This window comes from Heteronotia binoei, chromosome 6 (genome assembly GCF_032191835.1).
Source record: "Heteronotia binoei isolate CCM8104 ecotype False Entrance Well chromosome 6, APGP_CSIRO_Hbin_v1, whole genome shotgun sequence".
Taxonomy (NCBI): domain Eukaryota; kingdom Metazoa; phylum Chordata; class Lepidosauria; order Squamata; family Gekkonidae; genus Heteronotia; species Heteronotia binoei.
Genome location: NC_083228.1, coordinates 36,722,557 through 36,749,402, shown reverse-complemented (window position 1 = coordinate 36,749,402; position 26,846 = coordinate 36,722,557). Strand labels below are relative to the sequence as shown.

The 26,846-nt window shown below is 44.2% G+C and overlaps 1 protein-coding gene across 1 annotated transcript; it reads right to left on the bottom strand.

The window, feature by feature from the left end:
• Window positions 1-791: 791 nt before the first annotated feature.
• On the bottom strand, window positions 792-26,846 carry LOC132573307 (lipase member M-like). The gene is made up of 10 exons (XM_060240815.1): window positions 26,747-26,846; window positions 26,446-26,539; window positions 18,235-18,433; window positions 15,962-16,071; window positions 9,686-9,822; window positions 8,068-8,214; window positions 6,096-6,167; window positions 4,605-4,670; window positions 3,303-4,388; window positions 792-3,264 (listed from the first exon to the last, which is right to left on the bottom strand). Exons 1-9 carry the CDS (start codon window positions 26,837-26,839, stop codon window positions 4,155-4,157), a joined length of 1,152 nt encoding a protein of 383 aa, XP_060096798.1. The 5' UTR covers window positions 26,840-26,846; the 3' UTR covers window positions 792-3,264; window positions 3,303-4,154.

The following is a 26,846-nucleotide window of genomic DNA, read 5'->3' as shown; positions in this document are numbered from 1 at the left end:
TCTATTCCAAGGGAAAGGGTGACAGAAATGTCAGGGGAGGGAGGGTGAGATCACCATTCTTCCTTTCTACCAGCCCTTTTCAGGCCCACTACTCTGGCTTGTCCTGTTGCCACTGGATTTGGATGATGCCGCAGGCTCGGCCAGACTCCCAGGTTCCTCTTCCCCAATCTCTAGCTGATGCAGGGCTGGGTCCTGTGCCGCTCAAGACTCCACCAGTGGCAGTGGGCCCAGTGCTGAGTTTGTCAAATGCCTCCCTTCCTTGATTCCTTGCCTGTGCTCAGGGCTCAGCAACCTGGGAAGCCCACTGCCACAGCTGGGCCCAGAGCAGCTCCCAGTATTCCTTGTGGCTGTGGCCAGGCCCAAAATGGTGCTCATCATTTCCCATCCCTGTAGCTGGGCCTGGATCAGCTCCATGGAAGCAGCAGCAGCAGCCAGGCCCTCCATGTCAAGTTGTGTTGCCTGTGTATCACAGACACCACTTTTTAGTTCGGGGGGAATTTAACCCCCCCCCCATATACTTTTTTAAAATATGTAAGATTTTTCTGCACACCTGAGGAGTGTCTTAAGTGTGCAGAAAAATCTCTTTACCCTCCATGTGCTCCCTATTTGCAGAAATAAGTACCCATATTTCGAGTACAGTTGAGAATTAGGTATATGGATATAAATCATCAGAGATCTCTCTGGTAATCATAGCGAGAAATTTGCACTGTAATGTATGCACAATTTCCAACACAGAAGACATGTTAGTTTTCTCAACCAGTTTGAAACATTACAGAAAATGCTACAAAAGATAGGACAAAAGATATTTAATTTAGTATTTTCTGCTTAAGATAAGACACAACTTTGCAGACAATGAAAACAGTAGTTTAATAGCACACATTTCAAATTTCAGTCTTTGTTTACAAAGAATGAGACTTGGGGAGGGGAACAGTTTAGTAGTATACAGAGTTTCTGTAGACTTTTAGTGCCACCTATCGGTTGCAGATATTTCTCAAAGAAAGGATGCAGGAAGGAAGCGGTAAATGAAATAACAAACCTGTTAAGATTGTCCACTGCACCAAAACAGGTAGTTTCCCAATCAAAGCATATTTACTCTGGGGATTAAGTAGCTAAATGGGGGCAAATCCACGGATGATTTTGTGCTGATGTAACAGTAACAGCTGCAGCGGTACTTGCTTTCTGCAGCCCCCCTGTGGGATTTCAACAGATGCATACTCCTGTCCACAATAATGCTGATGCTGTAGTACAACATACCTTGCGCCTTCCTCTCATTTTCTAATGTCAAACTTCGGCAGGAAAGTGTTCCTAGGCATATATTTTATTTATCTATAGTATTTTGCAACTGTCTTTCCATCCAAAGGTAGTTAAGGTGTGATGCAAGCTTAGATCAGCTAAAATAATTCAATCACCACATATTTGAGTCAGGAGTGCCTTGAAGACCAATGAGATTTCCAGGGTGTAAGCTTTCAAGACTCAAAGCTTCCTTCATCGGATACCCTTCAAGAGCTTTGATCCCCAAAAGCTTTTACCCTGAAAATCTTGCTGGTCTTTAAAGTACCACTGGACTCAGGTCACCTCGTGCAGCTGATTCTAAATTCCCTTTCAATTGTAGGGAGTACCGCCTGGGGAGATAACCCTGTTCCTGATACAATATACCTGAAGCCCTCCTTCAACAGACAAATGTACATACATATTCATATACAGTCTTTATTTCAAAGTTTCCGGTATGCTATCAAAAAAAGTGGGGGGGGGTACTCATGCAAGTTAGCGCACTGTCCAATAATTTTGGGATTTGTCTTACATTCAGGTTCACCTTCCATTTGAGTAAATATGGTAAATGTTATATATCAAAGGCAGCAATTTCACTGGGGCAGGTGCAAGGAAACAAGGGATTGCCCCTGGTGAAGAAATCCCACAAACATGCAGTTTTGCTGTTTGGTATGCTTTACAAATGAAACACTAAAAATGAAACAGGAATAACAAGTCTCGGGGATTCCTTTCAGTATTTCAGCCTTGGAGCGTTCATCTCCAGTGTAAGGCAGCTCCATAGCAGCTGCCCTGCTGCATTAGTTTCCTATTTACATAAGGCTTTGTTGTGCAAAAGAATGTTCGAAGCTAGGACTGGAGTGGCGGTTGACAGGCCAATGGCTGATGCAGTGAGTCGTGACCAGCACATTTGGGTTTTTATATTATAAGGGTATTATCTAATGATACATAAAACATACAATTTATTTATAGAGGGGGGGATGGTCATTGACCATATGATGGCAGAGAGCTCTAGACTATTTATTGGCCCCAAAACTGGTCTTATCTTTTGTCCAAGAGCTTTTCTTTTTCTGTTTCAACATTATTGAAAGAGAATATGCTTATATTATTTAAGGTGAACACTATACCTTCATATGTGATGGTAATGTGATTGGCTTAAATTGTTTTCAGGCAGGGTAATCGAATTATTGACAGCAGTTTTTCAATGTGAGTTAGACAATACAATTGAATACAATTGAATTTGTAATACTGAACTATGTAGTCTCAATTCCTAAATAATATGAAATTATAGCTTTACATTAGTTAACTTCAGCAAGGTTCGTTTTTGCAAAAACATCAAAGGCAAAATATAAACCAATCAATTTGAGACTTCACGTAAATTTTGTTGCAAAAACAAGTCACTCAAAGAATATTTAGACTATGGTATAATATCAAAGGCTGAAAACAGATGCATGTGAAGAGATAATTAAGTAACCAGTAAAATCTGTTACACATAGTTACCTCTTACTGTGGACAAGCTGAAATTGTCTGTATATATACTTTAAAGTTGTATTTTGTTTAGGTAGTTCGGTTTTTTTGGATCTGTGTGTTGTTACAGAAAATAATAAATAAACAAACGAACTTTCAAGTTTTCTGCAGAGATTTCAGCTGCCTTGGTCTCTCTCTCTCTCTCAACTTCCTTTTAACTATCCCAGTCATCTTCTAAAGGTTTTTCTTATGCAATCAAATAGTGCTCCAGCATTCAGTTGATTAATCAGTTCATTTAACAGCCTTTTGATCAAGTAAAAGTTTTGAGCAATCACAGTCTCTTGTGCCACCCTTCTTTGTATCATCTCATAACTATTAGTTTTTTTCCTTCAAAACTATTGTTTAATTTGTATGCAAATATGTGTTGATTTAATTGGTAATCTAACTGATCAATTAACACATAATCAATGGCTAAGATTTCTTTTAGTGATTATCTTAAATAAAGAAGCACAATTTAAGGACAATGATTACCTAAATCTATATGGATTAGCATTAAGGACAATGATTACCTAAATCTATACGGATACAGCACTGAAAAAACACAGAGCAATGAGCTATGAAGTTATCATATCCTATATATATTAGTACTTTTTTTTTCCTGATGAAAAACACAAACTTTTAAAATGTGTCTTGACAGTTATCTGCATCTCCAGAACAGATAAAACAAAACAAACAATATATCATTTTACCTGTGATATTTCCAAGGAACTTTAGATCAGACAATTTTGAACAACTTCTACCTGGCTTTGTAGACAAGGTGGATTTTGAGAACAGAATACAAGGAAGAGTTAAGTTTGCCATAGATTCAAGTGGGTAGCCATGTTGGTCTGAAGCAACAAAACTAAGTTTGAGTCCAGTGGCACCTTTAAAATCAACAAAGTTTTTATGCTGGTACAGCTTATCCCAGGAATATAACTTTGTTGGCCTTCTAAGTGCCAATGAAGTTAAACTTTTTTTAAAGTTTGGCATAACTGTAGATGTCCTGGAAAGGAGGGAGTTAAAGAGCATAAATGCCTTGGTTTGGAAACAACAGAGTGGCCACACACATTTATATACTATAGAACTAAAAAACAAAACAAAACCAGATACTATATAAAGTGAGCATGCTACGATGTTTTAGTTTTTAATAAAAGAAATTTTTTTAATTATTTTTTTAAATGCATGCATCTATAGTAAGAACAAATTAGGAAATGCAGCAAATTATTTTGCTATTAGATTCTTGAGAGAGATGCAGTTTTGTAACCAATTAAACTCATCCATCCACTGAAAATAACAGGAAGTGAGAACCCAAAAATAAGCACTGTGAAACCAACAGATGTACCCTTAAAAAATCCAAGTCCTTAATCCCGGTACAAATGAATTCACAAGTGTTTCTCCATCAATCCAAGGATTTCCACATACATGCGCTGAGCAGCGTCTAGTCCCCAAATGAAGTCCCAGTGGTTCCAGTCAGGAAAATGTTTGTAATGAATGAGATTAGTGATTCGAGACAATAATTCCATAGTTTCCTTTGGCTGGCAAACCCAGTCCTGTCCTCCACTCCACACTGCTATCGGCACTGTGATCTCTTCTATCCTGTACAAAGGAGGACTGGTCTGGCAAAAGGCAAAAACCAAACAAAATTAATTTAATTCACCACAGAAATTCCAGCTAAAGCAATATTGAAATTGTGGCGGATCTATTTAATTTAGAAGACAAATCAGCTCCCCCCTCCCACCAAAAGGACAACGCACACAACTATTTATAGGGCCCCCAGCATTTGTTTATTCCTTTTCAGATACATAGAAAATAAAAATACAGCATATTCCTACCTGGTTGTATTTTTCTATATTTCTTGAGCCATAGTCAAAGAATCTGAATTCCCCTGTTTTAGCTGACTAGAAAATGAAATGGAACATAGGAGTTGAATGAGTATATTGGTATATCACAGAAATCCAAGATTTGGGAGAGGTAACTTGTGAAGAGCATTTCATTATGATTATTTTATGATGATTTTTTTAATCATCTCAACGTGATTAAACACTGACATAAGGGGGTTTTTAAATAAAGGAGGAGGAGACAAGGATGATGATGAGGAGGAAGACATTGGATTTATACCCTGTCCTTAATTCAGGGTCCCACAGCAGTTTACAATTTCCTTCCCTTCCTCATCTCACAACAGACAACCTGTTAGGTAGGTGGGGCTGAGAGAGCTCTTAAAGAACTGTGACTGACCCAAGGTCACCCAAGCTGGCTGCATGTGAAGGAGATTCAAACCCAGTCCTCCAGATTAGAGTCTGCTGCTCTTAACCATTACACCAAACTGGTTTTAAATTGTTGACCTTAACTAGTGGCTTTTATATATTTTATAGCATTTTGTTATTATTTACATTGTAAGCCTCCTGGAGCTCTTATAAGCTAGAAAGGCAGCTAATAAACATTTTAAACTAAGTAAAAGCGCTGCACAGATAATTTAATTAACTAACTGGCTTAATAAATTAAAACTACTGTGTAGGATTCTTACTAGTTCAGCAGAATGGGCAAATGTCACAATATCATGTGAGTTAATTTAACTCTTGCTACATCAGGTTGTTTGTTAAAAGAAATGGAGTTGCTACCCTGATCATGATAAAAGAGCTGGCTGCAAACTTTGCCATCCATAGAGACTTTTGGGTGAGCTCATTGTTACGGTTTTACGGTGATCGCTTCACTACATGGCAGTTCAGATTTCTTTCTCTGACTAGTTTCCTCTGTTGCCTTTTGTTTTCAACTATTTTCAGTACATAGGATAAGTTTGCTATTGATGCAGGAACATTTCTGCCTTTTCATTAATCACTAGTTTTCTATAGTTAGAAGATTAGGTGGCTGATTTCTGATTAGAAAATCAATAGTGACTGATTGGGTCTAGAATTATCACTACTGAATATGATCATTTTGTCCCAGAAATAGAGTTGGAGAGCATTTAAACAAAGCTATTATATTACAGTATTGTAAACAGGCCTGCGGCGCAGAGTGGTAAAGCTGCAGTACTGCAGTCGGAGCCCTCTGCTCACAACCTTAGTTCGATCCTAGCGAAAGCTGGCTCAGGTAGTTGGCTCCAGGTCAACTCAGCCTTCCATCCTTCCGAGGTCAGTAAAATGAGTACCCAGCTTGCTGGGGGGAAAGTGCAGATGACTGGGGAAGGCAATGGCAAACCACCCCCTAAAAAGTCTGCAGTGAAAACGTGAAAACAACGTCACCTCAGAGTTGAAAACGACTGGTGCTTGCACAGGGGGCTACCTTTACCTTTTTAAACAGGCAACATTCAGTTATAGTAACCATACCTGACTCCAGTGAATTGAATTTTTCACAGATGTATAATCTGGGAATATTGATACATACACATCGGCACGGCTCTGTAAGAAATTATTTACGGGTCATAAGAAGAAAGCTGTGTTGGATCAGGCCAATGGCCTATCCAGTCCAGAACTCTGTGTCACACAGTGGTCAAAATCCAGGGGCTATCAGGAGGTTGACCTAGGGGGCCAGAACTCCAGAAGCCATTCCACTGTTGTCCCCCAAGCACCAAGAACACAGAGATCACCGCTCCAGGCCTATGACTTTTTCCTATTGGAACAGGACCCATTCTCTCATGCACTACAAATGGACTTAAGGTGTAGATTCATTACAATAGCTACTAGGGATGTGCAAAAAAAGAAGAAAAAACTAGTATTTTTCTGGTTCGGGTCTACCGGACCAGGAAACAAATCAGAATTTCCAAAAAATCCCAGATCCCAATACTGGTATTTTCTGGAAATTCCATTTTTTTGTTTGTGTGTCCAATTGATTCAAGAAGAAAAATACTGGCTAAAAAAAGCCAGTGGGAAACAATTTGCTCCGTGTGGGCACAGTCGATCCTAGCTGGGCTTGCTTCTCGGGCAGCCTTGTTTAAACCAAGATGCAGGAGCTGCTGTGCTGTACAGAGCACATTGATTCTGGAGACACAGAAGATCTTGGCTGGGCTCATTTCTCCTGTGGTCCAGTTTAAACCAGGTTGTAGGAGAGGCAAGCCTCAGGAGCTGCTGTGCCACCAGGAACAATGTGGTCCATGCAGCACAGGAGATCCTGGCTGGGTTCACTTCTGGAGCCCGGGTTAAAGCGTGCTGCAGGAGAAGTCCAGCATACGGGGAGGAATTTGTTCCCAGCAGCACAGCACATCTTGGGGCTGGTTTATTCTGCAGCCTGATTTAAACTAGGCTGCATGAGAAGCAAGCCCCAAGCCAAGCCAGCAGGATAGTCTGCTACCCATTAGCACATCAGCTCCTCAAGCTGTCTTCTGCAGTCCCTTAAAACTGTAAAGGGACTGCTGTAGAAGCCTTACAAACAGTTGAGAGGCAGAAGCAATCTGCTCCGACCTCTCTGCTGTTTTCAGATTTTAATCTTTAAATATATTTGGTGTGTGTGTTTTTTGGGGGCGGGAGGGTCAGTTTTTCCAAGAAAGCCCAGATTTAAAAAAATACACCAGCATAATATGTGGCTGGTGGCCAAGTGAAATTACTATGCTAGGGGTATGTATAGAAATCACAGCTAAGGGACCATTCTAGAAACTTCAAGAGATTTGCTAGCTAGCTAGCAGAGGTACTGGGATGGTAAAGCTGGGAAGAAAAATTTCAGAGGAAGGACACTGACTGGAACATTATCTGTTAGGTGAGGAGGTAAATTAAGAGAAAGCATTCATTCCTGTCAAAAATCAAGCTGACATCTTTATCCAATGACCAGAGCAGTAGCAGATTAGCTTTTTGTATATGACTTTGGTGGCAACAGTAAAATCAATCAAACCAAGCAAGCACGGCCTGCTTGTACTAATAGCAGGGTGATTGTTCTTTCCTGCTATCTACAAGAGCTTAAAAGTCAAGCTTATTCCATTGTTTCATCAACATATATGAACATATATATATGAAGCTGCCTTGTACTGAATCAGACCCTTGGTCCATCAAAGTCAGTATTGTCTTCTCAGACTGGCAGCGGCTCGCCAGGGTCTCAAGCTGAGGTTTTTCACACCTATTTGCCTGGACCCTTTTTGGGAGATGCCGGGGATTGAACCTGGGACCTTCTGTTTCCCAAGCAGATGCTCTACCACGGAGCCACCATCCCGCCACAAACAAAGTGATCTGCTGTGCAAAGTAATCTGTTGTACATCTGCCTGTCATCTTGCTTCCTTATACAGTTGTACCAACCAATCCTCAAGTGCACTGAAGCTGCCTCTGACCCTTTTCAAATCTTAATACTAAAAGAAAATGAAATACATAAGAATACCTGATTTAAATTTTTTTCATTAAATCCACTAACAAGAAAAAGAACTTGCTTGCAAAGCACATCCAGTAACTGGGAACTGCATTTTTGGGCCATACTTGCTCTCAGTCTTGGACTCAACAGACACAGTTCTTTCGTCCCAAATATAATCTAGATACAAAAGGGTGAAATCTTCACTTCATGAATGGCTCAAATATATTAATACAGCAATAAATGTACCCTTATAGGTCATAGCATGTGTGTGTGTGCATGCACATGAATATAAAAGAAATCATTAAAGGGAAGGAGGGTTGCAGATTATAGTGCCCTGATCAAACACTGTGGAGTGATGTTGTGTATATGCAGAAATGCATGCAAGCAAAGGATACTCCCTTTGCTAGATGCTGCAATAACTGCCCAGGCACACACATTGCCCACAAGAACTTCAATTAGCCTCTGTTTCTGTTTTGCATATGTAGGAACTCCAATATGCACATGAGAACCATTGAATCACAACTGTCTGTTTTCCCTTACATGCAGTTCTTTTGCATACTGGTTTTTCACAACCTTAATAACTCTTGTCTGGTGCATCTGCTGAATCCCTCAATATGACCTTGCTTTGTTTCTATCTATGTGAAGAAGTGTGCACATGCTAAGTCTCTGTTCTTGCATGTACCCAGGGGATGAGCTTGGTTTGTCTTGGAGGTGCTGCCAGGCTCTAGCTTCATCCTCACATCTTTTTGTTAGCACTTGCATTTACATACTAATTGGCTGTCATTGATTGATTTTATTACCTGATCCTATTTCAGCTCTGCTTATGCATCTTGACTCTGAGTGGCCCTTCCTAACAAAACATGCCAGTCATTTAATGGGATATGCACTATATAAGGATTACCAAACTCAAGGTGGGGCCCAGAGCTTCCAGACTAGAGTTTAGGCCCACTCACAACTTTAAGGCTAGTCAATCTTTCAGCTCACAAGCAGAGTCAGTGCAAGGGGTTTTGCTGTCCCAGGCAAGAACCCTCCCCACCACCGTCCCCCTGCTGGTGCAGTGTGCCCTCCCTCTCTCCCCCACCCATGTGCAAAGAAGCCAGGCAGCGACATGTGCTCTGTTCCGAGCCTGCCTTCCCTTGAAGGCAGGCTCAAAGCAGCACACATATTGCAGCCTCTTTTGCCTGCCCAGGAAGGTGAAAGTGTCGGGGTGGCCACTTCTGCCACCTCTCTGCCTCACAGAGAGGCGCAGAAGCAGCCCCAAGCCACACCCCCCCCCAGCAATTTAAAGACCCGCACCAACCAGCTGGTTGGCAGGGTCTTTAAATCCAGCCAGGGGAAGGTAGCAAAAGAAAGAGTTAATATTACTTTCTGTTAAATTGGCTGGGGATTATTGGATGAGGTACAGAGATAGCCAGGGGGACACAAAGCAAAATGTGCATCACAACACACACACACCAGAATTTAGACCAATTTCAAGCATTCATTAAAAAACAAACACTTTGAGGACAAAAGGGTGACGGTCCCAAAATACAAACAAGTAGTGATCCAAACAGAGCATTTGTCCATCACTAATGCACATTGTCATTTTTGCTGGAAAAATGGATACATAAAACTCAGACTCAAGTCTGACTCATCATTATGCACATACCTTCAGAAATGCTGTTGGCAACCACAGTATTGGTGAAAGTAGACTTCTACTGTATCTGAATGTATATGCAGGTCCTAAGGCAAAAAACATCTTAATTTTTTCAGCAAGTTCAGGCACCACAGAAAATGCCACAAAACCTGTCACAATGAGAAATTTTATTTTGTAGACTTACTTTGTTTGAAGTAATGCATTGTTTCAGACAGATGGTTGTTTAAAAACTTATTATGTCAAGATAGGAAGAGAAATTGCCTAAACATAAAAAGCAGGACCCTGAAAAGGCAGCACAGCAATATTCCACGTCAATATTCACAAGTCATTGCGAATTTTATCTGAACCAACCAAGTTTATGGGTGTAAACTGCCTGAGAACTTTTTCCAAATTCAAAAATCATTAATTTTGAAGCCATCAAAATTCCAAGAAATATTCTCTTTAGCATGAATGAAATGTTTTTAAAGTCAAGACTACTCATTCAGAATACATAGTAAAAAAGAAGAGGTCACAGTGTGATGAACAGACCCGATCTAGCCTGCAGGCCCTATTCTACCATGCCCTCCAAAGTTTTTCTCAACACCTGGAGAGGCTTCTCTGTCTCCAGTAACATGTCACCACCACCTATTCTTTTCAGGAATTACCTGCTGAGATGGTCAGGACTCCCAGTTTCCCTTCCAAGTTTCCCTTCCTTGCCTCTGTGGTCTCCCACTGCTCAGCATCTGGTCACCATGGGAACAGTTTATTGACTCATGTGCCCTTCGAGGAATAGCTACTTTCCAACTGTCTGCCATTCCCTTCGCACTTCTCTTAGAATAATGTGTCTAGGATGTTGGAGGTGTATGTGGTACAAAGAACCACTACCAGCATCAACAGTTTAAAGTATTTAACAACATGTTTACAAGCATACTTTTAGCACAGCACAAGATTGAGCAAGGGATTTGAAAGAAATGGGTAAAACACGGGGACTGAGGGGAAGGAGCTACTGCTCCCCCCACCATAAATTCCAGATTCAGTGCTTTCTGTGAAGAAATGCTTTTTTTTCCTTCCTTGGAGGTTTAAAATGAGTAAAACTGTCAATCTAAGTTTTAAAAGTTATTTTCCCTCCCTCTGGACAGAGAACAGGCATGAAGAGGGGAAGTCAATTCAATTGCTTTCAAAGCTTAACTCATCCTACTTTCATACAAATACTAATAAGTCTAGACAACGGGATGGTCAAGTCCCCCCTCCCTTCAAGCAGGGAACAGAGATTTTGAGGCTCCTGGAAGGAAATGTCTAGAATCTTTGGGATGAACTTCTCTGACCGGCCTGATCTGGCCAGTGGGTGGGGAAAAGAGAGGTGATAAACCCAGGGGAGCAAGGAGGAAGCTCTCTTTTCTGCAGGGTCCATCACAGCAGACACAGCTCTCTGCTGAGGAGGCAGCCATTGACCATGCTGACCTAAAGAGCCACAGAAAGCTTCAAGATAATGACAACTCTGCAGAGATCTGTAACTTCCGACACCAAAGGAGTCTGTCCAATATTTTAACACTGGCCTCTTGCCCAGATTGCCCGAAGGTATGGGCTGGGGTGTCACCAGTACGCCGATGACACCAAGCTCTATCTACTGATGGACGACCGGCCGGTCTGCGCCCCGGAAAATCTTGACCGGGCATTACGGGCCGTGGCTGAGTGACTCAGACTGAGTGGGCTGAAGCTAAATCCTACGAAGACAGAGGTCCTTTGCTTGGGTCGCCGCGGCCCGGGGGGGGGATCCCCCTGCCAGCTTTTGATGGTGCGCCGCTGACGGCGGCGGACAGGGTCAGGAGCTTGGGGGTGCTGTTGGAGCCTTCCTTAAAGATGGAGGCTCAGATAGCAGCCGCTGCCAAGTCCGCATTTTTTCATCTTAGGCGGGCAAGGCAGCTGGCCCCCTTCCTGGAGCGCGACGACCTAGCAACAGTGATCCATGCTACGGTCACCTCGAGGTTGGACTACTGCAATGCCCTCTACATGGGGCTGCCCCTGTCCCGGACTCGGAAACTGCAGCTGGTGCAGAATGCCGCAGCCCGGCTGTTATTGGGTCTCCCAAAGTGGGGACACATTCGGCCGGGTCTTCGGACTCTGCACTAGCTTCCAGTGATATACCGAGTCCGGTACAAGGTGCTGGTTATTACCTTTAAAGCCCTATATGGCCTGGGACCTGCCTACCTGAAGGACCGTCTCTCCCCACATGTTCCCCAGAGAGCACTGAGGTCAGGAACACAAAATCTCCTCACTATCCCCGGGCCAAAAGAAGCCCGCTTGAAATCCACCAGAGAAAGGGCTTTCTCCGTTATGGCCCCCACATGGTGGAATCAGCTGCCGGAGGAGGTGAGGGCCCTGCAGGACCTGGTTCAGTTCCGCAGGGCCTGTAAGACGACCCTCTTCCGGCTAGCTTACACCTAGCTAGGATGAAAACTTGATGTAACTTGGCCAGCCATCTGTTTATATGTAATTGAAATGTTATTGGTTTTTAAGGTTTTAATTGCTTAAATATTTAATTGTTTTTATACTTAAAATTGTTTAATTTTCATGTTTGATCAATTTTGGAAGCCGCCCTGAGCCACTTGTGGGAAGGGTGGGATATAAATCTCGAATAAATAAATAAATAAAATTTAAAAAAAAACATCTGATAGGGCATGTAGAGAGAGAGGGACAGAGGAAAAGGCACCAGTAGCACTGGAGGAGGCCCTCAGTTGAAGCACCACTTGACAGCGGGGGCACAGCCTTGGCAGTATTTCCTCATGTCCTCAGCCAACATTGGCCAAAAGATTTTCTGCAGAATTCCGCTCAGTGTCTTAGCCCTTCTCAGATGTTCGGCCCAGGTGCCATCATGGGCCTGTGAAAGGATGAGTTGTCTAGCCCTATACTATCAGGGAGCCACCAATTAGGATTGCCAGGTCCAACTCAAGAAATATTTGGGGACTTTGGGGTGGAGCCAGGAGCCAGGAGTTCTGGATATCACATTTAAAGGGACCACATACCTTTTAAATGCCTTCCCTCCATTTGGAAATAATGAAGGATAGGGGCACCCTCTTTTGGGGCTCATAAAATAGGACACCCTGGTCAATCTTTTTGAAACTTGGAGGTAATTTTAAGGGAAGGTACCAGATGCTATGCTGAAAATTTGGTGCCTCTACCTCAAAAACAGCCCCCCAGATACGCACAGATCAATTCTCCATTATATCCTATGGGATTTGGTCTCCATAAGATATAATGGAGTACTCAGCAAACATTTCCCTCCCCCAGCCCTGCTTTCTGATGAACCTGAAGTAGGGGAGGGCCTCCAAACCAGGGGATCCCCTGCCCCCAACTGGGGATTGGCAACCCTACCACCACTGTGCCCCTGAGCCCTTGGTCACTTTCCACAACAGTCCCTTATCTAGTTCAAATTGCAGGAGCTGGGAAGTTCCTCACAGATTCACCACCTGCCTTACAGATTCACCTCCAGGAACTCTTGGCAGTCTGGCACTAACAGAATTTGGGGTCCCTTAGCCAAGCTTCCACAGGGTCAGTAGGGGGTGCATCTGATTTCCCTCTCATCTAGGAGGGTCCATCACAAAATTGTCCAGAATGCACATGGATAAAGTGCCAGTGATCAGCATCCTACAATGTGGCTGGTCTTATTCTATGAGCCAGGGAACTGGTATGGTGATGGTGAAGGAGGTCTTATAATGGCCAACTTGAATCACTCCCTTCACTACAGGTCGTTCCTCCTGAATGCCATGCACCCAGCTAGCTGGTTGTGGTTTTCCCCATTCTCCTTCTGTAGGTACCATCTCAGGGTGAACTATGGTATCTAGAAGAGATGGGATTGTCTACCCAAACAGCTATGCCTACACAATCAATGGTGATCAGCTTTTTTCAAGAATGGCAGATCATTTTCCATAAATCTGCAGTCCCTCTAGAAGTGCCCAGGTTGCGCACACATAAAACAGACACCTTTGCTGGGGCCAGCTGGGCTGGTCCTTGTTTTTGGCTTTTGATATCCCAGCCCATTTCTCCAGCCTCCTTTATCATCACCTACTCTCCTTTCCTCTCTTGTTGGGTCTGCCCTCTCACTTGTCTGTGGACTCATGGTGCCCGAGCCATCTGGCCCCCGGTTGGGATAGCCTCCAGTCCAAGCTCTTTACCCCTTCTCTCCAGCCTCCTCAACTCTTTAGTCTCTTTCTTAGGCTTCTCTTCAAGAGTCACAGGGTTGCACTCTTCTACCATCAGATAAGCTGACTCTGCTGCCCAAAAGTCAACCAGTGTCTGTGCCAACTCTTCCGAGGACTCGGGACATTGATAGACAGCTGATTCAGCAAGGCCCTAGCATCACAGCCAATAGCTGTTCCATCAACACTTATCCAAGAGGGACTCTGTTTGTGATCCCATCAGTTTCAGACACTTCCTAGCCAGCTCCTTAAGGGCATAGGCCATCTTGAAGGAGATCTGCCCTTTTGCCCAGTGGTATGCTTTAAAGCGCTGCTAGTAGTTTTCCTCTGCAATTTGTAATTTCCTAAAAATGGCTTTTTTCACTTTTTTGTAGTCAGCAACATCAGCTGCATTCAAGGCTGATAGATCACTAGAATTGGTTCCATTAAGAAAAGTCCCAGAATCTCAGCCTTTTTTGCCTTGTCCAGACAGTCACTATGGCTGTTCTCTCATAAATTCTATATAAGCCTCATCAGATATGTCCATTTTGGGGATACTAAAGGACCTGTAGTTCCTTCAGCCAATGGCACCACCAGGCACGACTGATCCTGGACAGCTTGTTTCTCATCCATAAGTTGGTGTATCACTTCATCTTGAGCACTGGCCAACCACTCTCCAAAGTGCATCAATTCCATTGTGCTGGTGGCTGGCGCACAAGGCCCTGGGTTTGACATTTTACTACTTCCATAGGTCCCTTTTCATATCCCAGCCCCACTTTTCACCCTCCGCAGGCCTCCAACCAGGTGGTATGGTATGGGCTCCACCACTTCTTCCTTGGCCATTCAGTGGTTACCTCACTTCCTACTCCCATCTCCCTTTTCCCTTTAGATTTCATCAGTCTCTAGAGACTGCTGAGGGATGGCTCTTCCATTTCCAGCTCCCTGATGCCTGGTTGACCTCCTCCTGGCAATAGGAATGCTCCAGGCCCATCCTTGCTCAACCCCTGTGTTCCCTCTCCTGATCCTACTGCCTCTCAGTCAAAAAGCCAACTTGTCTCCAGTTCCTAAGCAACATGGGTTACACTTAAGGCCTGATAGATCACTAGCATTGGTCCCATTAAGAAAAGTCCCAGAATGTCAGCCCTTTTTGCTTCAGCCAGGCAGGCACTATGGCTGTTCTCTCAAAAACTCTAGCTGCTCCACCATCAGTCACTTGCCTGCCTCTATACTGCCTTGTTCCTGGCTCTACCATCAGGATCTCTACCAGTCACTTGCCTGCCAATGACCCTAGCCTCTTGCAACATTCCCAGGCTTCCCTTTACCTATGTGCTGCAGCTTCTGAATGCCCACATCCCTGTAGGCTCCCCCCCCCCTCTCCTTCCTGGCTTGCTGCTGGACTTTGCAGCCAGATCTGGCTCTGTCCTCCCCCCCACACTGGTGGCATTGTGCTACTTCCAGTTCAGCTGTATTTACATCCAGCTGAGCCCTTAAGAGTGCTCTGCTGCCAGTCTGGGAAGCTGCCCAACCAGTCACAACTGCAATTTTATATGCCAGATTAAAATACAATCCTTTTTATGTTGTTGAAGCAGTAATATAAGTATATATACAGTATATATTGAATATACTGTAACTTTCACCAACACTTACAGAAAGTAGGGTCAGGGAAGAAAAGTAGGAAGCAACAGATAATGCCTTCATCCTAAGAAAATAAGAGCCCTGCTGGATCAGATCAGTGATCTATTTAGTCCAGCATCCAGTTTCACACAATGGCCAACCAGTTTCTCTGGATGGCCAAAAACAGGGCATAGATGTCGAGGGTGTCCCCTGATATTGCCTCCTGGCTTTGGGACTCAGAACCTTAAGTGCCTCTAAATGTGGAGGTTCCCCTGAGTCACTACGGCTAATAGCAATTGACAGACTTATTCTCCATGAATCTGCAGAAGATCCCAGGTTCAATCCCTAGCATCTCCAGCTAAAAAGGATTCAGGCAAGTAGGCGTGAAAAACCTCAGCTTGAGATCCTGGAGAGCTGCTGCCGGTCTACTGGCTTTGATGGACCGAGGGTCTGATTCAGTATAAGGCGGCTTCATATGTTCATATGCTTAGGTAAATGATAAGCTTCATTCTTTACATACCTATAGTGCTTCCTTGAGAATGACCAGCATAAAAGATTTTTTTCTGTCCACTTTTTTGTAGAATAAAGTCTACCATGGCTGAAAGATCATAAACGCCCATTTCATGAAAACTGAAAATGAGAACACACATTGGTTAATATTAACTGTATTCATAAACCTTTGTTCAGTACTGTGTCCATTTCAACTAAGAAGTAGGAATGTACAATCAGTGATCCAATGTGTCAGTTCAATCCTAGCAATATTGTTTCCAATGGGTTCTTTTAAGTGACTTGACAGATCTTTGACTATTGAACATGTAACTACTTTTGTGATATTTTAAAAATGGATTATTTATTCATCTAAATATTGTCTAATGTTACTATTTTCTTAAATAAATTCCTTTTGTCCATTTCCATCCTTTTTAGAGTTCTAGGTTCTTGTCCCCTATGAGATTTGTGTGTATGTGTGTGGTGATGGTCAATTTTGTTTGCTTTCACTCAGAGACCACAATTCAGACCAAGTCTCCCAGAGTGATCTATAACAGCACTTTCATACTATTCTGTACTGAGTCATGATTGTTTCATAGAATACACAATGGCTTCACAATGCAAATTACTTTATTTGGCCCTTGGAGGTTTCCAGTGACAGATGTTATATTACACAATGACACAAACTATATTATACATCTGTCTTCCTTATGATACTTTACTAGCAATGCTCAATTATGGTCATTTACCTATCCTTTCCTCTGAAATTCTTCTACCAAAAAAGAGTAGAGAAGCAAGAATTTCCCCCAAGAAAGAGCACTTGTTTACTAGAACCACCTTCTTTGGAATCTACAGCAAAAGAGATCAAGGGACTGCAGCCTTAAGCCATGTAAATAGGAAATAAGCACCAATTTATACCTTCACAGCAAAGACTTTCTGGAACAATAAAAGTTTAGGTTACTGGTGAGGAGATGATAATGATGAGGTTCTAGGATTGGATGTTCCACTAGAGATGTGCATACTAACATTCCTGTGCCAAAAATGTCTTTTGGGGTCATTCTGTGTACTTACACAATGGGAAATTATGGAACTTTCCAGAATTAAAAAGTGGGGGGGGGACAGGGGTTATTTCTGGGCAGGTGGCTTTAGAGCAAATGGCACCAAATTAGCTGGAAACCAATTGCACATTCTTCTCTAAAGACCTGCAAGTTTGAAAGGGACTGAATGAAGGGGTTCAGCTGCAATAGACCTCTGAACAGTCATCCCCTGCCATCTGGTCACCATTCTTTCCTATTGGGTAAATATGGGATCTTCTTCCCTTCTAAAAACTAAGTTTTAAGGAGACTGGACAAAAAAAGTTTAGTTTTATGGATGCCTGAACAAGGTGCTGACCTCATGACTGCAGTTTGATCCTGAATATTTGAGAGAACGATTTAATATAAACGGAGTAAATAAACAGATAAATTCTTCAGTTAAAGAGGGACATCTGAAAATTAACTAATTGAAAAAATGGCATTTCTATAGAATTTTGGAATGATAAGCAGTCAAGTGTTAGAGGTTAACTTCCTTTTTGCGAAATACACTATTATAAATTGAGGGTTTGTCTATGTTTGGGGTGTATTTTGATACTTTGTAAACACAACCAGTGTTCCCTTTAAGCTGAGTTAGAGTGAGCTAGATCACAATTTTTTGACCTCCAGTTCACGCATTTTTGTCTCAGCTCAGGAAAAATGGCCCCAGAGCAAACTAATTTATGAAGTAGCTCTCACAACTTTAATGCCAGTAGCTCACAAAGTAGAATTTTTGCTCACAAGACTCTGCAGCTTAGATGGAACATTGAACACAACATGTTTATTTAATAGTTATATACTATTTCTCCATTAACTATTAAACAGCAAATAAATATCAACATCGATAAAGAATTTTAAATGGCTTAAACCAAAAAAAATATGACACCACAAAATGTCCAGAGAATATGACAAAGGAGGGCAAGGGGAGCAAGCAGCAGAACAACCCTATTTTTCATGACCTCCATGAAAGCAAACATCCTCCAAATACTCTGATTCCAACTAGACCAGAACAGAATGCCATATCAGATATATGGTTTGCTTCATGAGTGAGTCCCAAGATGTTCTGAGACATCATGGAGCTAGAGCTATTCCTTTCTGCATTATGGATCTAGAAATCACCATGTAACAAAAATTTTAGCTACCTCAGCACTAGATCTGAGACCACTTCTCAAAGCTTTTTTAATGCCACAGCTCTTTGAATGCCACATTTCAGTCATTTCACACCAAATTAACTTACCTGAAATCCCAGAATTCCTGTTGATCAATTGTAAGGAACTGGTGTCTTCTAGACCAGGAATTGCCTCTGTTGTTTCCAATCCACACATCATATCCAGCATCTGCTAGTATGAATCCCAGGCTATTATTGGGCAGATCTGCTACCCAAACACTGCCTTCCAAAATCAGGCCATGCATCAGCAATATAGCTGCTTTTGAGCCTGAAAATATAAAGGAGTAATGAAGCTAAACTTATGTGATATGGCACATAAAATTAAAATATCCATAACATGGTTAGAATGTTGGATATGGCTATAAGGTAGTCATATTCAGATAGAAAACTCAAGTTGAAACTAAAATTATACACCAGTGCATATCAACAATACCTGACAACTTGTCAGCCACAAAGTGGGAAGCGGAAGATTGTGGTAGTCATTAAACTACTCAATTTTAGAGGGAATTATAATAGATGGAGTCCTGCATGTACAGTTTTTCTCATACCTACACAAACAAGGTGTACACCTACAGAACCCAAGCAATAGAAGAGCCAGAACTCAGCAACATCCGTTACTTTAACAATCAGCAAGGACTTGATAAAGATACAGTGAAGTAAAGGAAGCAGCTAAGAGAAAATTCTCCTGAGGACAAGCACAGATCAACTGCCAAAGAGAAGCAAAGGAAAAACATTTGACAATAACTGGTATCTTATTTGTCCAAGAGTTTTGACCAATAGTTTTAAAATATCATCCTTGGGCCTGTTGATTGACTTTAAAAAGTAATATGTATGAAAATAGCTCTGCACTACTCCATCAACATTTTTACTTTCAAAAATGTTCAGCTGTTTATCTTCAAGCTAGGGCCAGGGAGAGTTAAGAATGGTTTGAAGTGGTACAAAAGGAATATACTCAATCTTTCATTCAGTATTTTGCATTGCCCCTCTAGCCACATAATATGTATATGGTGGCAGCCCCAATTCTGTCCATGGGTCTGTCACTGTTGAGAATATGTGCATTATGGGTACACACAAAGACTCTGGTGCTATAATGATTCCCCCTTTGGTTCCCTTTATATTCTTGGCCAAGCAGACCCTTTTCTTTCTTCTTTGTTTCTCTGTCTGTTCCATCCAGTTGTTTAAATGTATATAGATATTCCTGACCCAGCCTAGGGAACTGAGTGACTTTTTTCCTTTGTCTGATAATGGCAGATGAGAGACCAATGGTAATTCAAAACTGACAAACTGATTTATTACACTTTTGAGGGGAAATGGTCAGGTGTTGGATTTAGAAGTCTATTCACCTTAGAAGGTGAACAGGCAACAAGAATGAGGTATCCTTGTATAAATATAACCAATAGTTTGCCACAAACAAGTAGCTGTTTAGATATACAGACAGTTCCTTAAAACTGAGGAAAGAGTTTTCTTAGCAGCCTCTGCTTAGTTATAGGCTTCTTTGTCTCAAAGGTGTTTAAGTCGGCAAAGAAAGGAACATTCATGAGTTCCAATATCCCTTCTTAACCACTTGGTAGAGATCACACCCCTTTGTTAGGCGCTATTTCACTCAGACTTGATAGGGATCACCCCTCTTTACTGGGAACTATTTCTCATAGACCTGATAGGGATCAAACACACATACACACCACTTTACTAGGAGCTATTTCCTTCAGGGAATGGCAACTTGTCCCACTTCCCCAACTCAGGATCCTTCTTGATCCTTTCCCTCCTCGTCATTGTCAACTGTAATTCTTAACTGTCACCACTAACTGCCACTCTCAACTGTAGAATTCTATTTTAATTCCCCGTCACTGAGTCACTCAAGGTTTTCAGACAAGGTTACAGTATTTACCATTTACTATCCATTACAGATGCACTTAAGGCAAGTTTAGGATAGTCCATTGTTTTTACTGTCCCAAACCTTTCATGGGATGTTATTTGGATTAATTGAGTTGCCACCTGAAGACATTGCATGCAGATGTAATTATCCAGAAAAAATGCTTCTGGTGGGGCAGTCTGGAATCAAGGATAACTGGGACACATTCTTTACAGTAGTAAAGAATATCCCAGGCCCCTTCCCTAAAGAATACAAAACCCCTAAGTCTACAGTTAATACCCTTATTGATATCACAAAAGGAATGCAACTGTGGTTCAGATCAATTGCCCATTAATACAATTGCTCCCACCTTCCAACAAAGATCCTCCCAACAATCCCTCTTTTCCATTCCTTCAGCAAATGTGCCATGCAACCTCATTTAGGAATGCAGCATTTTCTGTTATCATTTATTCACTATGGAATAATTTGCAGAGAATTTGTGGAAAGACTCTTCTCTATTGGCTGTTAGGAGAGTCTGTAAAATTATTGTATTTTAAAGGGGCCTTTGCCAATTGTTGGTGTCTGATGGAGATCATAAATGTACATCATATATAGAAGAATGGCTGGAACATATGTATTTTTGGGACAAAATTCTTATTTGTGAATTTTTTAATTAGGTTACCTTAGATATGTGGTCTGAGGTTATTTGGTTTATTACAGTCCATTATCAGATACGACTGAGAAAACAAAACATTATCAGGTATACTAGTATACAAGTTAAGAGTTCCAGTTAAAATGATATGCGGTCTGAAATACAATCAAATGAATTAATATATACTGAAGTATAACCTACTATTTTAAGCATATCTAGCTACCTATTTTTGGTCTGAGTTCCATATTTAGGCCTCCCTCCACTTGTATATGCTTAGGGTCCTGCAATGAAAAACTTCTGGATAAAGGCTCTAGGCATTAAGATAAAAGTAAAATCCTCAGATGCCTGGGAAGCCAATATTATGGGTTCATTCTAGAATGACTGGACTGCTTTTAACACAAGCTAAAAGTAGGTGATTTTTTTTCTTTGCCGGAACTAACAACACTGGCTGCCAAACAAAATCTGGCTTCAAATTCAGTATTATCAGTTCCACAAGATATATATAGCATAAGAAATAGGATTACCAGACCCCAGTGCAAGAGAAGGTCCCCCACTAAGAAGTCCTGGCTCCCAGCTGCTGATCAGCTGGCATGCAAAGGGATTTACCTAGAGAAAGAGCAAGGCCCAGGCTGATGACCAGCATCCCTTAGGAAATGACATCATCACACCAGTCACATCCAGGCAATGCTCTGGTATTTGGGCAAAAAATAAATGGTAGGAAGTTTTACCAGAGCTTTTGCCCAGAGCATCTCTTCAACATCGTTGGCTTGATGATGTGATTTCCTGTGTGACACCAGCCATGAGGCCTAGTTTTTTCTCTCCAGGTGAGTCCCCCCCCCCCCAACCCCTGTGTCATGTTCTCAGGGTGCAGGCAGGCAGGAGTCCAAAGCCAGTCCAAGGTCAAAGTCCAGGAAGTCAAACAGGAGCCAAGTCATCAATGCAGAATCACAAACTGGAATCAGAAGTCAATGTCCAAAAGCCAAAAGGTCAGGGTGCCAAGGAAATCAAGCAGGTCAGGATCAGGAAGCAGGAAGGAGCGTGGATGCAAGCCAGAGAATAGACTTGTTGCTTCCACAAGGTTACCAGGTCCTGGGTGGGAGCTATATGAGAGTCTCAATCAGCCTGCTCCCTGGGTGGTAGTGACTCTGCTAGAACTCAGGACTGAGAAATCTGAAGCATCGGCGTGCCTCATATCTTTGCTCTGAAAGTTCTTTCCAGAGCCTGCTTCGAACTCTTGAAATGGGATGAAGAGAGCTTGGAAGAGACTGATCATCATCAGCTGACACTGGTGCCTGGAGAGTGATTGATGGACCAGCTGCTGTTTGTTCAGCTGAGGAACTGGCTGGCAAATCTTCCAGGTCTGTTAACCCTTCCAGCTCCTCCTCGTCAGGGTTCATGACACTATCCCCCCCGGAGGACCCACATACACACACAGACGGGCCAGGCAGTGTGGAACTGCTGCACGAGATCAAGGGCATGTAGGTTGTCTGCGGGTTCCAATGAACGATCCTCGGGGCCATAGCCTTCCCTGTCCATGAGGTACTGGAGGTCCCCGCAATGGATTCGGGAGTCCAGGAGCTGGTGGACCTCGTATTCCTCCTCGTCATCAACCAGGGCAGGAGGAGGTGGCGCTGGAGATGGTGGTCAGATGGGATCCGGTGGTGTAGCAGGAACAAGGAGGGACTGGTGGAAGATCGGGTGGCCAGCAGCTGTAGCCGGAAAGCAATAGGGTTGATTTGGTCCATGATCAAGGGTCCAGCTTGTGAGACTAGCCAGGCCAATGCAGGTAACGGATGGAGAGCCAGACGTGGTCCCCGGGCTTCAGTGGGGGCCCCACCTATCACTTTCGGTTGGCGGCTGTCTTGTAGGCCTCTTTAGCCTGTTGGGGCTGCTCTCGGAGCAAGTTCTGGAGAGCCCAGAGTTCCTGCAGGTGCGCATCAGGTTCTGGTGGTCAGTCAGAACCTGGACGGGGTGGCGGATCCCTTCAAGGTGATGTAGTTATGCTCTGTGGGCATCAGCTGCCGCGAGTAGTATGCACAGGGTTGTAGCGGCTAGGGGTCCTCCCGCTGGGATAGCACTGCGCCGAGGGCCACGCTGGAGGCATCGGTCTCTACTGTGAACAGTAGCTGCGGGTCTGGGTAATGCAGGAGCGGCTCGGTGGTGAAGCAGGTTTTCAGGTTAGCAAAGGCATGGTCTGCCTCTGGAGTCCAGTAAAATGACTCTTTGGGCCGGAGAAGCTGGGTCAGAGGCGTGGTTACGTCGGCATAGGCAAGGATGAACTGGCGGTAATAATTGGAAAAGCCAAGGAACCGTTGTACATCCTTGCAGTTCCACAGCATCTGCCAGGTCAGGACTGCCTTGACTTTGTTCGGGTCCATCCGAGTCCCATGGGGTGAGACGATGTGGCAAAGGAACTCAATGGCTGTTAAGTCGAAGGCACACTTGTCTAGCTTGGCATAGAGACCATGCTCGCGCAGGGCTTGCAGGACCTGGAGGACGTGCCCGGCGTGCTGGGGCATTCGGAATAAACTAAAATGCCATCTAAATAAATGATCACACAACAGTCGAGCAGGTCGCGGAAGATGTCGTTCATCAGCCTTTGGAAGACAGTAAGGGCATTGGTCAGGCCGAAGGGCATCACAAGATACTTGTACTGGCCATAGCAGGTCCCGAAAGCCGCCTTCCTTTCGTCTCCTGTGTGGATCCACACCAAGTTGTATGTGCCCCAGAGGTCCATCTTGGTATAGACCTGGGCCCCCTTAAGGCGATCCAGTAGTTCTGGGATCAGTGGCAAAGGGTAGCGGTCCCAGAGGATGATTCTGTTCAGGGCCCCGTAGTCATTGCAGGGCCGGAGCTCACTGCCTTTCTTATTGACAAAGAGAACAGGGGTGGACAGCAGGGATGTGGATGGCCAGATGAAACCCCGTTCCAGGATTTTGGCGAGGAAGTCCCACAGGGCTCCTAGCTCCAGTTTGGACATGGGGTAGAGCCGCCCCATAAGCAGGGGTGCCCCAGTACCAAATGGATGGTGCAGTCATACGGCCGGTGTGGGGGGAGCTGGTCGGCCCCCTTTTCCTCATAGACATTGGCAAAGTCTGTGTAGGCCGAGGGAAGAAGAGGACCAGCAGCCGGGGTGGCGGTGGCCAGGGTGGCTGACCAGGTCTGGTGAGGACAAGGGTCTTTGAAGCTCAGCTTTCCTTGTGCCCAGTCCACTAGGGGGTTGTGCTGTACGAGCCAGGAGAGTCCCAGAATGAGGGGAAAGCAGGGCATGCAAGCAACTTCAAATTGTACTTGCTCGGGATGGTGTTGAATCTGCAGTGTGACCGGGTGGGTCTCCTGGGTCACTGGACCAAAGCGGAGGAGGTGCTCATCGATGGCTTTGACCAGGGTCAGGGTGTCTTTGCTTCACAAAGGCCACATCGATGAAGCAGCGGGTGGCCCTGGAGTCGACCATGGCGTAGACGAACAGCCAGCGCCCGTCCGGCAAGCTGAGTGTGACCGGTACAAGGAATGGGCTCTGGCTGGTAACATAGGGTTCAGGGTATCCAGCTAGGTGCCCCAAGTCATGGGGTCCACTCAGACTTGGGGCTGGTCTTTTACTGGTGGCGGTGGCACGGTACTGGGCTGGGTGCACTTGGTGGAGCAGCCGGAGGAGAAGTGCCCTGCCCCTCCACAGTACAGGCAGAGATTCTGTGAGCGGTGCTGTGCTTTTTCCTCGTGGGTGAGGCGTGGCCATGCAGCCCTGAGTTGCATGGGCTCGGGTTCGTCAGTCTCGGGACTGGTGTGCATCGGGGTTGTCAACATCACTAGGCGGCAGGGCAGCTGAGAGGGACGGACGCAGCTTCGCACTTGGCAGCGGCTTTTCAGCCAGCTATCGATGTGGAGACACAGCGTGATTAGACCTTGCAGTGTGGCCAGTCGGTCTTCCATGCCAGCTCATTAAGGACTTTGTCAGCCAGCCCCTCTGTATACTGGTCCGTGAGGGCAGCCTCATTCCAGGCCAGGTCTTGGGTCAGAATTTTGAACTCGGTGGAGTACTGGGAAACCGAGTCCCTACCCTGCTTCAGGGTCCAGATCTTTCGATTGGCAGTGGCTGCTTGCTGGGGGTTAGCAAAGGCTACCGCCATATGATCCAGAAAGCCCTGGTAGTCAGTCAGCAGGGGTGATGGGGCTAGAAGCAAGGGGGTAGTCCATTTAGCTGCCTGCCCCTTTAAGAGACCACTTCCAGCACTTATTTTTTGACCCTCTGTCCATTGTATCGGATCAGCAAGAACAAATTAACATGATTAACATGTGGAATTCACTGCCACAGGAGGTGGTGGTGGCCACAAGTATAGCCACCTTCAAGAGGGGTTTAGATAAAAATATGGAGCACAGGTTCATCAGTGGCTATTAGCCACAGTGTGTGTGTATATATAAAATTTTTTGCCACTGTGTGACACAGAGTGTTGGACTGGATGGGCCGTTGGCCTGATCCAACATGGCTTCTCTTATGTTCTTAAATCCCTCCCAATCTATCTGATTGGCCCTCCCCTTAGTCCTAATGTGATTAATCATCTAAGCAATCAGTTGAAGGCAGGGAAGGCTCCAGGCCCAGATGGTCTCCTACCACAGCCATTTATAAACAACAATTGACTGCTAAACCCAGTTCCCCTGTTTGGAAGTCAGACCCATGGTATGATCAGGAATGCCAAAAACTGAAACACCAACTGCTTGGAGTATATCGCACTTATCGTAACAGCCTTGCTATCAATATCCCTTTGAGCTACTCCTCTGGCGACTCTCTTCACAGTGATCAATAAAACTTTTTTTTCATTTTATTTGATTTATATCCTGCCCTACCCCACCAAGGCGGGCTCAGGGCGGCTCACCACACAGAAATTCTAACAATAGGGTCTAAGAATTAAAATACATAATAATTTACATACCGTATTTTTCGGACCATAAGACGCACTCCCCCCCCCCCCAAAAAATGGGGGGGAAAGTGTGTGCGTCTTATGGTCCGAAGGTACGTACCTTCGGGGGGGGCGATCCGCTGCCTCTGCCTCCGATCCAGTGCTTCCCCTGCGCCTGCCTGCCTGGCTCCATCTTCTTCAGGCAAGCGCTGGGATCACTCCATGTGGCCCCACCGCAAACCCAGCACTTTGCAAGCGCCGGCTGCGGAGAGGGCAGCGTGCTTCCTCCTTGTCTGTCTGCCTGGCTCCACCTCGGATGCTTAAAGCAAGCGCTGGGATCGCTCCCTCCGCCCTCCGATCCCAGTGCTTGCTTTAAGCATCACAGATGAAGCCAGGCACAGAGGCAAAGAGGAAGCACCCGCCCCCTCTGCAAACCCAGCGCTTCGCGAGCGCCGGCTGTGGAGAGGGAAGTGTGCTTCCTCCTTCTCTGTCTGCCTGGCTCCACCTCTGATGTTTAAAGCAAGCGCTGGGATCGGAGGGCAGAGAGAGCCTTATATGGCCTGGAGCCAGCAGCACACCTTGAGGGCTATGCACTCTCCTATGAACCTACCCAATCCCTCCAGCCATCTTCAGAGGCCCTACCAACTAAGATTAGGCAGGTGGCAGCCCGGTTTCATTTTGTTTGCCAGTTTCTCATTTGTTAGCCTTTCTCCCTGTTTGTGTGTTCCTACATTTTCATTGGTTTTGCACTCATTTAAAAATATATATACAACACTGTCTTTATGCATCCTTATGAAGGCACTGTTAAAAGCAGAGCTTCATGTCATATTCTTTTGCCTAAATAAAAGTATATCACTTTACATTCCCACATTTTACTTTACCTCCTGGAATTCTGCTGAGACTCAGATAATACCCATCATGTGTGAGTACTTCATATTCTTCACAAGGATAGTTCCAGTACTGGATTTTCTCACTCTGTGGATACAAAAAGAAAATGTTCAGCAAACATTATACTTTTGGTGGAAGTTGAAAGATTGCCTCTGAGAGCTAGTAATGCAGGATAGATGATAAAATGACAGTTCTGTGAGTTAAGTTTGGTTTCTTGGGGAGTTGTATGTGGGAAAGGAGGGGGATAGAAATCATAGCAACTACAGTGGTTCTTTTTGTCTGAGCTCAATGTACCACATTCATAAATTGTTCAGGATTCATTTTGGGTTGGGCTTCTTCCAGATTCGCAGTTCCTTGTACAGCCAGCATAATGATCAGTAGCCACATCCTGTAG